The 16,917-nt window shown below is 46.3% G+C and overlaps 1 protein-coding gene and 1 long non-coding RNA gene across 12 annotated transcripts in view; one reads left to right on the top strand and one right to left on the bottom strand.

Annotated features, from left to right (window-relative positions):
* Positions 1–38: 38 nt before the first annotated feature.
* TNFRSF11A (TNF receptor superfamily member 11a) overlaps positions 39–16,917 on the bottom strand; it is a 52,084-nt gene continuing 35,205 nt past the window's right edge. For 7 of the 11 annotated variants that reach the window (XM_041739629.1, XM_041739632.1, XM_041739633.1 and 4 more), the window contains exons 8-10: positions 14,476–14,528; positions 12,399–13,170; positions 40–557 (exon numbers count right to left, since the gene is read on the bottom strand). In XM_041739629.1, coding sequence (XP_041595563.1) covers positions 175–557; positions 12,399–13,170; positions 14,476–14,528 — 1,208 coding nt within the window. In that variant the 3' untranslated portion in view covers positions 40–174. Of the gene's footprint in view, positions 558–5,979; positions 9,152–12,398; positions 13,171–14,475; positions 14,529–16,917 lie in introns of those variants that run through there. The other 4 variants (XM_041739635.1, XM_041739636.1, XM_041739627.1 and 1 more) reach the window with 3 other exon arrangements.
* On the top strand, positions 485–15,187 carry LOC121481947. Its single transcript, XR_005985457.1, has 3 exons — positions 485–586; positions 13,602–13,678; positions 14,625–15,187. It is a non-coding gene; the product is annotated as an uncharacterized LOC121481947 (long non-coding RNA).

Here is a 16,917-nt window from a genome sequence, read left to right as displayed (position 1 = left end):
CAGGTGCGAGGGCTCCCCCTTGCCCCCACCTCCCCGCGCAGGTGCGAGGGCTCCCCCTTGCCCCCACCTCCCCGCGCAGGTGCGAGGGCTCCCCCTTGCCCCCACCTCCCGGCGCAGGCGCGGTCCCCGGGTGGCGGCCGCCGAGAGCCGAGAGCCGCTGCGGGTCCCGGGCGCTCAGCGCGGCGCGCCGGGCTGGGCCTGGGCCTGGGCCTGCTCCTGGGCCTGCTCCTGGGCCTGCGCCTGGCCCTGCTCCTGCACCGGCCGCGAGGCCTGGGCGGGCCCGGGGCCGCCGCGCTGCTGCTGCAGCCCCCCGCCGGGGCGCGCGTCCAGGCCGGCGCACGGGTCCGGGAAGCGCGGCCCGAGGCCGGCGAACGAGTCGCAGCGCGGCGGGCTCTCCTCCTGCACCGGGCGGCCCACCGGCTCCCCCGCGCCGCCGCCCGGCCCCGCCGCGCCCTCCTGGGAGTTCTGGCTGACGTAGACCACGATGATGTCGCCCTTGAAGTTCATCACCTGCCCGCTGGAAATAAACGTGGAGTTACTGTTTCCAGTCACATTTCCTACAAGGGGAAGAGAGAACACGCAGAGGGTGAGTCGTCGGTCCTGGGCGGGGGCTTGGCCTCGTGAGCGGGAAGTTTCCCCAGGAAACAGGCCGGCCCTCCCCTCCCCCCTCCCCTCCCCTCCCCTCCCCTCCCCTCCCCCGTCCAGGCCGGGGCCGGGCCCTCCCCTCCCCTCCCTCCCCTCCCCTCCCCCCCCCCCCCCGTCCAGGCCGGGGCCGGGCCCTCCCCTCCCCCCCCTCCCCTCCCCTCCCTCCCCTCCCCTCCCCCCCCCCCGTCCAGGCCGGGGCCGGGCCCTCCCCTCCCCCCCTCCCCTCCCCTCCCTCCCCTCCCCCCCCCCCCCCGTCCAGGCCGGGGCCGGGCCCTCCCCTCCCCCCCCTCCCCTCCCTCCCCTCCCCTCCCCCCCCCCGTCCAGGCCGGGGCCGGGCCCTCCCCTCCCCTCCCTCCCCTCCCTCCCCTCCCCCGTCTCTAAGAGCGTCGGACACTCCCAGCGGCTCCTTCGGTGTCAACGCACCAGGCGGAGGGACCGAGGAAGGAGGCAGGGAGAGGAGGCGACCGAGGAGAGGCAAGACCGCGACCGTGCTCCAGTCTCGCCCTTTGCCACACGGGGCTCTGGCAGGAGAGCACACGGGGTGGCTGAGGATGAGGACAGGTGCAGGTGTCACCTGCAGAAGGGTGTGCGCGCGGGAGAGCCACAGGCTGGCTGTGGTCGAAGGCATCAGTAAGGGAACCCGGGCTGGAGGAAGGTCTCAGCCTGATGGGACCCCGGAGCCCACCAGCCCAGCCTCCTCTCTGACCACATTGTCACATCGTTGTGCCTTCCACGGGGGTCCCTAACAGTCAGCCCTGGAGGACCATGGGACCGCCCAGGCTCAGTTATTTAGCAGAGGTTAAATCATTTCCTTAACACTTTCTTCTTAACTCCTGGAACAAAAGGGATTAAAATGGAAAAAGAAAAAAGAAAAAAAAAAAGAAATTCCCCAAATCACTCTTTCCTTCTGAACCCTTGGGGGTGTTTTGTTCCTAGGGGGTTCCAACCATCACTTCTTTGTGAGTCACTAGATCTGATTGGTCTCTAATTGATGGGCCATTTGGAAACCAATAGAAAGTTCAACAAATGTTAGGAAACTTGCTACTCTTACTACTCTTCTATTTTAAAGGCTGATGATAGTCTAGAAATGTCCTAGGTGAAAATAAGTGCCATAAACCAAGCAGGCAGAAATGTCCCACCACTCAGTATCAAAACAGAATCTTTCATTCTGAGGAGAAGAGGTGAATATCAAAATGACTCCTCACTGTTAACTTCCTCATTTTTTTTTCTCATCTACTTGGACCCAGCTTTGTAAAATTTATACAAATTAACTATCACCACTACACAATAAGAGATTTCCCCCAAATTTGGAAGGGATGTTTTGGATGGTCTGACTAAAATGCCAAAAGCCTACAGTAAATCCCTTTGGGAGCCTTCCCTCCACCCACAAGGTATCTTCAGAAAAGCTGAGATGGACGTCCAGTGACCCATGAAACTGTAAGGATTTCAAATGAAAACAGAGCTATCAAATGTGAGCGACAGAAAAAAAAAATGTGAGCGACAAATTGAAAAGACTTATGACTCATGCTATTTCTCTCCTAGGCAGTTGTATGGGTTGTATTTCAGATAGGGGGTGGTGGGATTTATTTGCCTAATGACCCCCAAACAACATGGAAGAGGCCAGCCAGGGTTTCCGTTCACCAGTTAGCCGGATGGCTCCATGTCCTCCATTTCCTCTGAAATATACAAGAGATGTTCCTAACGTACCATGTACTCTACGCTAGGGATCTACTTTCTTGTATGTCTATGTCTTTCTGCTCTCTCTCACCAGTTAGCAAGTTGACTCTCAGTTCTGTTTTTACCAGTTGCACTCTTTAGGATATCTAATTAACTATTTTGTAAAGTGGTGAAATGTAAGTGTGATTAAAAAGGGGGAAAGGTTACTGTAAAAACTCTTGACTGCTTTGCAAGGACCCCAATAAAAGTGAGTCACTCAACTCAAAAGACTATCAACAAATTGCTGAACTGGTACTGTGCAACCGGTATGGGCAAGAAAATTGTTGGAAAAAAGAAAGAAAACACATGAAAAGTGCAGAAGGATCTTGCACTCAATTTGCTTTGAAAATGTCTACAGTTTCTCATTCCACACTAAAGCCATAGAAAGTGGAAATTAAGATCATGAGGTTAATGTGAAAAAAAAAAAAAACACTACCATCAGCCAACACATATGGCCCTTTACTAAAAATAACCAGTGTGAATGTTAAGTTATATATCTTAGGTTTAAAAAGACGTTTAAGATATGGACTTGCAAATGACTTCTCCAAGTAGCTCAGCAACTACTGACCCAGAGCTGATAGCAGCGCTTCTCCTGTGGCGGCAGCAGGATGAGCGAGGACACGGAAGTCCTCCCGGTGGAGAGATCACTAGCTAGTTAACAGATGTCAATTAACAACAGTATGAGTAAACCATCAACATTCTAGTCTAATTTAAATATACCATGTTTGTTTAATAAAAGCAGCAATTCAGGGACACCAGGTGGCTCAGCGGCTTAGCACCTGCCTTAGCCTGGGGCATGATCCCGGGGTCCTGGGATCCTGCATTGGGCTCCCTACTTGGAGCCTGCTTCTCCCTCTGCCTGTGTCTCAGCCTCTCTCTCTCCATGTCTCTCATGAATAAATAAATAAAATCCTAAAAAAAAAAAAAAAGGCAGCAATTCAAAAGCTGTTTAAAAGTATGATTTCCTGGGATCCCTGGGTGGCGCAGCGGTTTGGCGCCCTGCCTTTGGCCCAGGGCGCGATCCTGGAGACCCGGGATTGAATCCCACGTCGGGCTCCCGGTGCATGGACCCTGCTTCTCCCTCTGCCTGTGTCTCTGTCTCTCTCTCTCTGTGTGTGTGTGACTATCGTAGATAAAAAAATTAAAAAAAAAAGTATTTCCTTGGGAAGCCTAGCTGGCTCAGCGGTTGAGCGGCTGTCTGGCTCAGGGCGTGATCCTGGAGTCTGAGGATCGAGTCCCACATCGGACTCCCTGCAGGGAGCCTGCTTCTCTATGTCTCTGTCTCTCTCTGTGAGTCTCTCATGAATAAATACATAAAATATATTTTTTTAATTATGATTTTCTCAGTATAGTTCTTCTAGTCTTAATTACAACATCACTGATTGCTGGTTTTGTTGTTTTTCAGTAGAATGTAGAGCTACACAGAGCCACTGGGTGATTGACTTATGCCTTTGAATTTATCTCCCATCTTCTTCATCCTCTTCATAGAAGATATGTAGAGATTTATCTACATAGGTCATGATACATACTATTTCTCCTTCATTTTAAATTTCATTTCCCAATAAATCATCATCATGAATCCAATGTTGTTTCCCTTCTTCCTGGTCAGAATCTTCAATTTGTCTGGGCTCAAGTAATAGCCGCCCCCCCTTCTTTTATTATCTTGCACATCAAGATCTTGTTTAGTATTTCATCCCATGTCAATTACTTCATAGCAAACAATATCTTTGATATATTCTATAGGATCTGTATTCTCTTTTCTAAAATGGAACTCAAATCCTTTCGCCTATATTTAAACATTTCAGAGTCCTTTCACTCATAGGCTGGATCAAGAATATTATTCTTTGCGGGGAGGTGGCAACAGAATGGGGGGATAGACCAGAACAAAGCCTTTAAATTCCTGACAAGGGCAGCCCGGGTGGCTCAGCAGTTTAGTGCCGCCTTCAGCCCAGGGCATGATCCTGGAGACCAGGGATGGAGTCCCACATCAGGCTCCCTGCATGGAGCCTGCTATTCCCTGTGCCTGTGTCTCTGCCTCTCTCTCTCTCGAATAAATAAAAAATTTAAAAATAAATAAATTCCTGACAATAGGGATGTAAAGAAAAGTTATCTAGAGTGTAAGATTCTAACACAATTTTATTCTTTACATGTGCTTTTTTTTTTTTACTCAAGGCACAATTAATGACAAAAACCACCTTCGACCAAGTCCAAGCCCATTCCGTCTATGCTGACCTTTTATGAGGGTAGTAAACTAGTACAGACTGAACTTCCTTAAAAAGCTCTACTGATCTGCCAATGACAGACAGTGGCAGCAGAGCTTCATGGGCACGTGGCCTGTGCAGTTAACGGCACCCTGCCCTCAGAAGGCCAGGCTTGATTTAATGCTCTGCTGTCATCATCTTGGATTTATGATTAATTTGTGCAAGTTTTCATTTTTCACTGTGCTCTGGAAATGATGGAGCAGGTCCTGAGTGGCAGGCAGCTCTTAGAAGTATTGCTCTGGGTTCTTGCCCCACACTGATGCTTTAATATAGTGTCACTCTTTTTGGAGGCAACCTCTTATAAGTTGGATACTTTCAATATTGCAGAAGTGTTTGTGAATCTGATTTTCTGCACTGATAAAGAACTCAGTGTTTGGCAAGACGCTGAGTTACAGAGGCTCTCTACTAGTGCCACCAAAACACGGACCCTATGATACGTTTCCCTGATGTTCAAGCCACCTGTCATTTGCTGTGAAATGTTCTACACGAACTCTCTGATGTAGCACTGAGGCTTATCCCTTTGAGAAATCAATGATACCTTTAATGCTTTGCCTCCAGTCTCGAGTTCTGGTGTCTTTTAAGTGGCATGAGAACCAAGCCACCTACCAAGCAGTTTAAGTGCAGAATCCTTCTAGAGTTGTCTTCCCTGAACGTTCATACTTGTCTCACCCACCTCAGCTTCAACAGCAAAAAGAGCTGAGCAGCGCATTCTTTAAATAGTCCCAAAACACTGAACGGTGTTCACAGAAACAGTTCTCATGCTTATCAAACATACTTCTTTTTACCAGCTTACCAGTTTTAATAGGACCAGCTCACATTCGCAGCACCCACAGATTTAGGAAGCGCAGCCATTCACCAAGTGGGAGCAGAAGGGCCTGGGTATTCTAGAGGGACCCATTAGTTGTGAGTAATCAGTGTACTAAGGGCTTCCATCAGCTTACTCTACAGAGGGAGGAAAGAATGTATACTAATCTATGGTTAGGAGTACACAGTTAAAAAAAAAAAGGAGTACACAGGGTAAGAGAGCACCCATTGTAGTAACAATTCTAATAGAAACACCACCCCAAATCCAGAGTTTATTGAGTGCTTCCTTCATGCCGGGCTGGCTGCATTGCAAACACCAGCTCGAAGCTACTTTGCATCTGACCATTCCAGTCTTGCTTCTTTCTCCCCCTTCTCCTGACACTGCCACAAGGATGGAAACTGTCAAACAGCCTTCTTTTTTCATGACTTGTCCTAATGCAGATTCACCTGCCAGTCATCAAATAATGTCAATGTCATCCTGGTGGTGTGGTCTCCAAAGAGCAGAAGGTGCTCAACCAGAGCTTCCAGACCCCTGCTCACTCCTCTGTCCCTCCCCACTTCTTATCCTCCTGTACTCCAGCAGCCACTAAAACCTCAACTAAAGGGATGAGTACAGGAGGATAAGAAGTGGGGAGGGACAGAGGAATGAGCAGGGGTCTGGAAGCTCTGGTCTGGTCCTGCTCGGCCCTCCCTAGCTGTGGGATTTGGGATAAGCCACCTACACCTTTCCAGATTTCAGTCTGCTTGTTTGTCAAATGAAAATCAAGTTTCAAGCCCTGCTAGCCTGGCAGTGTGCAGCCTCACAGAGCAGCACACAATACCTGTTACATGAAAGAATAAATGAATGAATGAACACCCACAGGATGGCGTAAGGGTCAAATGAGATGATGGATTTGAAAATGTTCAGGAAATCACAGAGAATGAGTCACAGTGCACTAAAGGCATTACTACTCCCAGGAGGTATTATTGGTGTGTGTGGAACTCACAGGGAAAGAGATGGGTGGAATGTGCCAGGCAGTAATGTTATTTTTCCATCTGTGTCTTGTTGGAGGATCTCAACACATCTTGAAGACTGAGAGGGCACTTTCCTTCAAAAGTCTAATCAACTCTTGTTTGCCAAAATAATTCATCATTATGACTGTCACTGGTTTGAACACTCATCTATACAGCTCTGCACTAAACGCCTTGTGGTCTTGTTTCTCAAGCTATGACTTGCCCATAGCAATGGAGTAGATCAAGGTTTAGAATGAGCTGGTAATATTCTTATCCTATAATATACCTCAGTCCTGAATGGTCCTTCTCCATAGCAAAGAATTCCTTAAAATTTGCTTTTTACTTTTTAGGACAGAAAGGTTTTATAGGGTTATGCAAGCATGCCAAAGAGGGCAAGTCAATGGGTCCCCATGTCAGCAAGCTGCATGATTATGTGGGTGCTGAGGAGGCCTCCCTTTCAGCATGGTTGCCATGGCTTCTATAGTTGGTACCTTCCCCAAAGGGGTAAGTCTTTCCACTGAGTGCCAAGGAAGCCCTGGGTTGTTCTGCTGTTAGGGGGGACCCAGACCTCGTTGGTAGCTGGTAAGGGGAAATATGAAAAGGGAAGGATGGTGTACATGAGGCTCATCCAAGATGCCTTACAAAGGCCTCAGACTTTTATAGTCCATTTGGCCTCCAGGAATACAAGCAAAGCAAGAGTCTATCACTTCCTTCTTCCTTACTTTTCTTGGCTGTCTTTCTGATAGCCTTCCCCTACTGGGCTCCTCCTGGCATTGACTTTAACTTTATTTTCTCTTGAGAAAATAGATGGAGTTGGAAGTATATGAAGGAAAGAGCTTTCCTCACAAAAGAATCAGGGATAGTGAAAATAGCATATTTTGGAGACAACTCGCAGAAAGGAGGGGACTCACAGGCCAAGGTAGCCATCACCTGCTGCACCAACCCTACTGTCCCTGCCCATAGAACTTTCTGGACCTGGCCTGGCCACTGCCCCCTCGCTCAGTCAGAGAAGTCAACTATCCCAGACCCCTTATTCTATGGTTCACTGGAGAGTCTCCAACATACAGTAAACAAATGAAATCAATAATTTGATTGGTGATCAATCACCAATTTGATGGCAGCAGTGCAGTGGTTTAAGCTACAGACTTCACAATCAGATAATCAGGATGTCAAAATGGTCTCCTCATCATTCAACACAAGGTGACTGGGAATTGTATTTGAAGCTACCAAAAAGTGGGATTTGAGAGCCAGAATGCATGATGAATTTTATTAAATTAGAAATTTTGAAGAATTTGTAACATTTGAAATGTGTTTTGGGGGTAACATTAATATTTAATGTGACATAAATAGCAAATTTTTCAGGTAACTTGAGAAGGTTAAAAATAGCATTGAAGTCAACAGAAACAATGGACAAATGAAGTGTCCCTTCATAATCAGAAAGATGTCTACACTTTGCTAAGTCCATGCTTGACATGGCGGTTCCATGGAATCTCTCTTTCTTGGGCAGAGGAAACAAGCGTCATTTTAAGAACTCAATCTCTAAGAGAATTGACATCTTTAAGCAAGGTAATACACACTCTTCTTCCCAAAAACTTATTATGTTGTTTAAAATGCATAACATATGAATATTAAATCACAAGAACTATGCCAAATAATACCACCCAATTGTCATGTAGATTTTCTCCCAAGGAACAAAACTAAAAATATACACAAATACACTCAAACTACCCAGGCTACACTGAGTTCTTTTGGAATTTTTTAAAAACTTATTTTATATTTAACCCATATGCTTCTCATGTGATTTTCCTTTTTATGGAAATGCAAGCTCTGTTTTAGGCATTTGGAAGAAACTGAGTATATGATGATAGAGGAAGGGAAGCAGTATTTAATAGTTCCATTCTGAATCATGCTTGAAAGTTACTTAGAATGACTTACAAATGAAACTCTTCCAAAAGGAGCCCCATTAGAACAGAGAGAAAGCAAGCAGGACTGAATTGTACAGTAAACAAATTTTTCATATATTTTGAAAGAATGCATTGACTCTCAGTACCAATGAATATTGCCACACAACCAAATAATAAAATGTCATTTTTTAACTTACAGGGTCAATGAGCTAATACTTGCCCTTATAGCACCTGACTAAAAGTGAGACAAACACAAGCTAGTGGATGGCATTCCAACAGGAAAGAGAAGAAAGAACTAGAACATTGTTCATTGCTTGGGGGGGGGGGGGGAGGGGGGGGGGGAGGGGGAGAAAATTAAGGTAGGCAAACCTTTGTCTGTCCTTCCAGGATGGGTGGTCAAAAATAGTCATTTCATGAGAGGGAGACTGAGGATGGGGAGAAATGGGGTCAGGTGGGTGCCCTTCAACCTCCAGCGCTCCAGGCTCCCAGGAATGGGCGTTGGTGTATCACTGCCATTTGGATGAACCAGCTCACCTTTGCCGCCTCTACCGAGGCCACTGAGGTCTGTCCAGGACAGCTAAGGCCAGTCTCCCCCATCCCCTGCTTGGCCTCCAGCTCCCCACAGCAGACGGAAGACGTGGGAGGCCGAGAGTGAGTTTAGGGAACAAACAGGGAGATATGGCCTCCTGTTCCTTGAGTTACTCATGACTGGCTGAGTGGATGAGCTTCACACGCCGTGACTAAGGCACCTTGGGAGAGCCTGGAAAGATCAGGTGTGGCGAAGGTCATGGAAATTCCCGCTGAACGGTGTGGCTACCTGGAGGCCGCCTGTTGGTAAAAGTGTGCGTGTGCCCGGCTCAGTGAGAAAGAGGGAAAGCGTGCAGCCAGCACACTGCCCTCCCTGGTTCCCAAGGAGCACTGGAGCAGAGCCTTCAAGGACCGGAGGAGTGGGTGCTCTATGGAAGGGGACAGAGTGGGGACAGGGTGGCTCACACTAGCAGAAGCACGCAACAGAGCAGAGGAGGAAAGTGAGGGATGTTTGTAGTAAAAAAGGCTGGCTTTGACCAAAACTTAAGTGGGGGGGCAGGGGGGTTGAGGGGGAGGGACGCCCCGCTGCTGAAGGCCTTGCTCTCTCAAGTTATTGCTTTCTTCAGTTTTCCACTCCCTGACCTCAATCCCTACTTGTTTTGTTGGTTTTCCCAAGTCTCTGTGGCTCAGTTGAGCCTCAAAAAGATATGATAGAAAAACCAATGTGTAGCTGGTGTTCATTAATAACCACTGCGGACCCTGTAAATAAACAACTGTTTCCAGCTCAGAAGTGGGCAAACCAAGAAAGTGATTTCAAGAGCCAAAAGCCAAGTCATCGGCCACTACAGACACACATTAGTTGCAAGAAGTGATTCTTTCACGTGAACTAATTTTCTAGACACAGTGAGAATTCTCCAAACTCTAGATGAAAGGATTTGTAACCAAGGTAACCACCATTATGTCATCAGGATAGTAATTTAAGATGTAAATTAAGAAATGGTTATATGAGATATAACCAAATATATGTTTTTCCCTTATTGGTCTTTGTTAATAATTCCCCCTGTTTTTTAAGAGTTATAACATTGCTAAAACAGCTTTACCATTGGGTATTATTTTTTAAAGTTATACTTGTAGAACCGTTTGAAGAAGCATCAAAGGGCTGCTCAGTGCAAAGCAGATACTACTCCCTACTGAGGAAGTGCCCAATCATGTCATTTTCCCAGAAACCACTTGATTTGATTGTGTGTCTGTGTTTTTTTTTCAAATACCCACAAATAAAAATCTAAAACCCAATTAAAAAAAGCCCACCTCCTTCAAGTCCCGAGAGCATGGTGGCTTTCAGAAGATGAAATAGGATTAGACTCCCTCTGATCTTTCACCCAAGCTCCATCCTCTTTCACACATTTTATAGAACATAAATAATGACAATCTTTTTAAAAAAAAAAAAAAAAGGCAATAATGAGAAAGTGCTATTTTGACCAGGAACCAGAAGGCCTGTTCACATAGAAGTAATTATGGAGAGAACAGCACAGCCTCAAAAATCAATCTGGCTGCTGCTTCTCCTCAGGCGAGAATGAATTTGGCCCTAGTGCTGGCATCCGTAGGCAGACTCTCCACGGATGTTTTGCATGGCTAAGCACCAGACGAACAGAGAGAAAGCAGTGTAAACTTTCCGCAAATTAACACCATTTAGTTGATGACACACTTTTTTCCCCCCTTTCCTCCATGCCTAGCTGTTTAGTGCTGGAGAAATAAATGATGATGAGAAACAGACGAGGGCACTGTTTTAACTCTTCATAGTAGAGCACAGACCTAGCTTTTGGTTTCATGACACTGAGCAAAATCATCATCATCATCATCTCTTTAAGTTTGGCCAATTCTTTTCTTCCAACAGCTGCTGATGATTTTCACACAGTGGCAAACATCACCTTTCTCGCATCACTAACTGAAACACTGTTCTGCCCCTGGCAGTGGCACCAGGATGTGGCCACTGCCATGCTCAGCTTTGCCCTCCCCACTCCCCACAGCCTGAAAAGCTAGTGTTCTGTATGTCTCTATGGCCAACAGGAAGAAAATTAACCACTAAAAAAGAAATAGAATCATACAAAGGAACAGCAGAGCCAAACTTTTAGTTATGGAAATTCCTTAAATCTTAACGTTGAGGTCTTCTGAAGGAAAAACAAATCAGTTCTTTGAAAAATATCTCCCAAATGTAACTCCTCCTTTCAATTTGACTGAGAATTAATGTTAGAGAATTTACACATCAGTGAATTTGTGTAGTTGCAGCAAAACCACAAAGCTTGGAAGACAGATTAAAGTGCATTGTTCTACCAAATAAGCCAGGAGCCATCATCAACATGAGGCAGAAGAGTCTCTGTGTTTAGGGCAGGATCTAGCTACCCCAGGGTTATAAAATAATTCGAAGACCAGCTGCTAGCACTACTCGCTGTCTAAATAAAGAGTCAGGAAAGAAAAAGAAAATGCATCCCGGGATAAAGGAGGTCCATCAATGGGCTTTTTTCTTTTTTCTTTTGAGGGTGGAAGGATTCTGTGAAGCCCCTTAAATAGTGCATATCCATATATTCATATTTCTGGAGAGAGTGCCTATAGCTGTCAGAAGATTCTCAAAGAGATCCCTGACCCCCCATGTGGTAAACAGTACCCAGAGCCCTCACCATCAGCGGCAGAGTTCCTTGTAACTACATAATAAAACAGATGGTGCTTTACCCCTGTGGGGGAAAAAAATTATAATATTATAATTGGTGGGCTATTCATGCTCAAGCAGTGGTGCAGCAATAAATCTCTATAATGATTTTAAATTGTAAAATGATCCTCCTGGTTCTGTAAATATATTATCTGCAGTGGTTGTAAAAGAGGCTTCTCATATAAAGCATTAAAGGATGGTTTTACTGCATCATTAATTTAGTATAGAACCAACAAGCTACTTTGAATAAATATTAATTAATTAATTAAAGATTAAAACAGAGCTTCCTCAGGGGAGATCTAAGGCATAGGTTGGTTGAAAAACAAAAAGCCCAGAATTCTGAGGGTATGCCTCAACTTCAGCCAGCCCTGAGGTGGCTGTTGACATTGCCTGCAGGGGGTCCATGGTGGGCATGTGGAAGTGAAGAGACAGCCCCAGGGCTGGAGGACAAAACCTCATGGCAGTGGGCAAGACCCACAAAAGCATCAAAACCCACCCTGCAGGGACGCCTGGGTGGCTCAGTGGTTGAGCATCTGCCTTTGGCTCAGAGTGTGATCCCAGGGTTCTGGGATCGAGTCCCACAGTGGCCTTCCTGCACGGAGCCTGCTTCTCCCTCTGCCTATGTCTCTGCCTCTCTCTGTGTGTCTCTCATGAATAAATAAATAAAATCTTAAAAAAAAAAAACCCACCCTGCAAAGAGGCCTAGCAGAAGAAAAGATTCAAGTGGAATCTTCCCCACGTTAGCATCCTTCTTCCCAAAATGGTCTGTGACACTTGCTTTCCAACACTGCACAAAGAACAGGCCTTTTGGCTTGGAGGTGAGAGACCAGGAAAATCACTTACCAGATGCAGGTGGCTGGTCCCCAGAGGCACTTGCAGACCCAGGGCCTCCCCTCATGGAGCCGGGAAGCCTGACATCAGCCCCGTCCAGGGGCTGGCCGGCCCCATCTGCTGCACCCTCGGGTGGAAGGCCCATGCCGTAGGCGCACTGGGGCAGAGGTCCACTTTTCGGGGAAGCCACGAGGGGTTCCCGGCCCACCCCGGGAGGCTTTCCGCAGTTTGCACAGCCATCCGCCGAGCTGGAGCTGCAGCTGGCTGCCCAGTGGGGGCAGTGGCCACCCTCCACTTCTTTTTGCAAGTACTTTTCGGAGGCTATGGGGATCCAATCAGTCCTGCATGGCGGCTCCACGAAGTTGCCGCTTTCAGAATCTCCCAGGCTGTCTGTCCCAGTGAAGCACTGGCTCAACCTGTCATTCTCCCCCACCTCCAGGGGCTCGGGGAAAGGGGGTGTGGATTTGCTTCCAGGCTGAGTGAGGAACAGGGAAGAGTCTGGGGTCTGGGAGGGCCTGTCCACGTATTCGTCCTCCGTGGGAATCTGCCTGCAGGAGTCCCCCTCCACCTGGCTGACCAAGGTGAGCATCCCGGCATCTTCTCCCCCTGTACTGGGGCTGCCGCCTGCACACGCGCCCCCACAGCCACCACCACTGTCTGGGCAGCACATATCTTCAGAAAACATCTTCTCTTCCAGAGTCAGCAGTAAGACCCCGTCACAAATTTCACGCTGACTAGAGGCTTCCATGTGAGTGCTGCTAAAATTGTTGCCTGAGGACTCCTGCTGATTTAAATTCAGAAGGCAGAAGTATTAATACCCAGAGATATTAGAACATGTTTCTGCAAACCATGGCTGAAAATGGTTTAGAATAATTATTTCCACCATAACAAGTACAGATGGAACACTCATTATGGCACTTTGTTTGTGTTATTTAAGATTATAGAGTAGGGGAGAACCCAAAATGGAATATGGAAACAAATGAATCAAACTGCATTTCAAACGAATAGCATGTTCACACTGAAGCAAGGCGAAGAACTAACTCCAATAACTTTAGAACACAGTATTTTGTCCATATACATTCAATATAAATTAAAAAAAAAAAACTACAAACAAATAAGGAACTCCAGTTTGTAGCTTTGGGTTGTTTTTTTTTTTTTTTTTTTTCTGTAGTATGGTTTGGTAATTCTGAAACTAATTTCTGTGTCTACTAGCAGTGAGCAAATGAGTAAATATACCGAGAATAACAGGAACCAGGCTTTATCCTGTTGGAGAAGGGAAGATTCAAATCCAGGTAAGGAAAAAAAACAAAGGAATCCTGTGGGGTGTGGGGACTGGAATTGGAAGAATCAGGAGGAACTCTGAGTTTAAAATGTTTATTCTTTATACCTAAGACAACAGCCCTAGGGGACATAATGGGATAATCAAGGAAATTTTTAAGACTGCATGCAGATAAGAGTCTACTAAGTCTACTTAGTCCACTACTAAATTTCTCAATTTTGATAAATGTACTATGGTCAAAAAGAGAATATGCTTGTTCTTGAGAAATTCACACCAAAGTATTTAAGGGTATAGGAGTGTGACGTCTGTCACATTCACTCTAAAATGGTTGGAGAATAAAAACACACAGATACACACAGAGAGCAGGTGATAATACAATGTGATAAAGTGTAAGCAGTTGGTGGGGCTGAGTTTAGGGTGTGTGGGGAGTTTTTTGTACTATTCTCACTGCTTTTCTGTAATTTTGATTAGATCGAAATTAAAAGTTACCAAAATAACTAGAGTAGAGGGAAATGGCAGCTCCTTCCTCCTTGGAAGCTATCCTAGGCAATCAAGATTGGCGCTAGAACAACATAAATAATGTATATACACAGAGATGATGAGTGGAAGGAAATGTGAAGAAAAGAGCATTTAGGAGGGGCACCCACTTGGGCTTTGGGTTTTTCTGTGGAGATCAGTCCTGGGATTCAGGGTTCCATCCCTCAAGGAACCATCCCATTCAGAGTGGAGCTCAGTGTTTGATTATTCACAGCCATAGCATCGGAAGGAGTAAAAGGATGTGAAGGAGGCACTTAAGACTTTTAAACTTACCTTATTTACACTTAGGCGGCCGCAAGCCTCATTGACCCAGTGCCACAAATTAGCTAGAAAAACAGAGTAAGGAGAACTTCATTTTATTTCCTCTAATTCAGTATTATCATCATCGATCACTAGTCAGCTCAGTGTTTCTTTAAACACAGGCCTCCGCGAGACTTTGGGTGAGAGCTCCTGAGAGTGAAAACATTTAAAAGAAAATCAACCCATTCGAAGACACCTCTGCCCCCAAACAGAACTTCCTGATGTAAAGCAAAGTATCATCTGCTAATGTTCCACTGAATGAATTCCTTTGGGCACACTCAGAGCTGCTGTTAGGACGGGAGGCATTCTCATTCCCTTTGCCACTTTTTCTGTGGCCATGAGGGACAGGGCCAGGCACTGCATGGGAAGCATGAAGACACAGGCCTAGGGCATTGCTTTTGCAGTCAATTAGCTCACACGGATGCACAATAAAGAAAAAGCACATGCCAGGAGGCTGTCCGACCCCTCTGAGTCCCAGTGGGCCACACATGCTTTTCTACTATATCCTGTTGCTTCTCGGGAGAATGAGTATGTTCTGTGGCATAAATAAAACGCATCTCCACTAACTTTTAAAAACAGAAATGCTGAGGGGCACCTGGATGGCTCACGTGGTTGTGATCAAGTCATGATCTCAGGGTTCCAGCGATGAGTCCCTCCTCAGGCTCCCTGTTCAGGAGGAGCCTGCTTTTCCCGAGCCTGCTTTTCCCTCTCCTTCTTCCCTTTCTCCCCACTCAAACTGTCTCTCAAATTAATAAAATCTTTTTTTAATAAAAAAAAAAAGCAAAAACAAAAGTGACAAAACTTTTAAAAAGTCAGATCTAGGGCACCTGGGTGGCTCAGTCAGTCAAACCTCTGCCTTCAGCTCAGGTCATGATCCTGGGGGTCCTGGGATGGGGCCCTACATCAGGCTCCCTGCTTAGTGGGGAGTCTGCTTCTCCCTGTCATTCTCCCTCTATGCTTTCCCTCCCCACCCTCTCTCTTTCTCTCTCTCAAATAAATAAAATCTTTAAAAAAATCTATGCACTGAAAAAAGTAGATGAATTTATGTTCTACAAAGATAAATTTTTACCCCACTTCCACTATTTGATGCTGAATTCACTAGAAACACTGAAGCGGAGGCTGTCCATTCTCCAGGAGAAGATAATCAGGTCATGATAACAGCTAATGATCCCTATCACACGACCTTGCCAAGTGGTTCATTTCACTTCTCTGAGTCTTGGTTTCGTCATCATGACACGGGAGAAATAACAGCGCCTGCCTCATGGTGCCGTTGTGATTTTGTGAGTACATGTAAAACGCATAAGCAGAGCTAACATAGAATAAATACGCATTATATGTCAGTTATTGCTATCATCATTATTATTCTTGCTTCCTCTCTATAGTTTTGAAACTACAAAAGTTACCCCCAAATAAAAGGAAGCTTGTAGATCTTCCCTTGTAGGGATCAGTACTAGATAATCACAAATGGCTAAAAAATGCTACTTGTGGGACGCCTGGGTGGCTCAGCTGTTGAGCATCTGCCTTTGGCTCAGGCTGTGATCCCAGGTCTGGGGATCAAGTCCTGCATCAGGCTCCCTGCATGGAGCCTGCTTCTCCCTCTGCCAGTGTCTCTGCCTCTCTCTCTCTCTGTTTCTCATGAATAAATAAAAATCTTTAAAAATAAAAAGAATTTTAAAAATGTTACTTGTACACGAGGAGATATTCATAATTACTAAGATCATCTCTCTTTTGGATGTAAAAGCCCTCCTAACTGGTGTGTCTGCATCCACTCTACTGCACCCCCAAATCTGTCTTCTATCCTACAACCAGATGGCTAGTTTTACTTCTCTTTGGTAAGGACAAGGAACAAACTCCTTCAGCAAGCCTGCAGGGCTGCATCAACTGGCCATGCTTCCCTCTCCGTTTTGTCTCACGCTGGCTCTGACTTTGCTCCAGCTGCAGGAACCTTAGCTAACTCCACCTGGCAGCTCCTCCAGGAGGCCCCTGCTGGCCCCGAGGCCAGACAACCCCCGTCCTCTGCTCACCTGGAGCTCTGTAAGTTCCCTCTCAGCACTCAGCCTCATTCTACAGCTTCCCCAACAAAGGCCCTGCACTGTGCTGTGCAGTAAGGAGCCCCAAGGGCCAGGCCTGTCCCCCAACCCCTGGGGGGGGGGCGGTGTCAAGAAACCTGTGCAGTACGAATGGATGAAGAGAGGCTAAACAGGCCTACATTCTGATTTAGTAAGTAGTAGGTCCATTGTCTTCATTGATTAAATATGGCAGGAAGAGATTATTGCAGAGACCAAAAAAAAAAAAAAAAAATCAGAAATCTGTTTTTCTCACATAAACACGGCTCCATGAGTGACCTTCATTGACTGAACATGCAGTGTATTCAAATGCCTAGCTACCAGGTTGCTAGGGAAGTGGAGCAGCATT

Source organism: Vulpes lagopus, chromosome 24 (assembly GCF_018345385.1).
Source record: "Vulpes lagopus strain Blue_001 chromosome 24, ASM1834538v1, whole genome shotgun sequence".
Classification (NCBI taxonomy): Eukaryota; Metazoa; Chordata; class Mammalia; order Carnivora; family Canidae; genus Vulpes; species Vulpes lagopus.
Note: the sequence above shows the minus strand (reverse complement) of the source record. Positions and strands in the feature narration are given on the sequence as shown.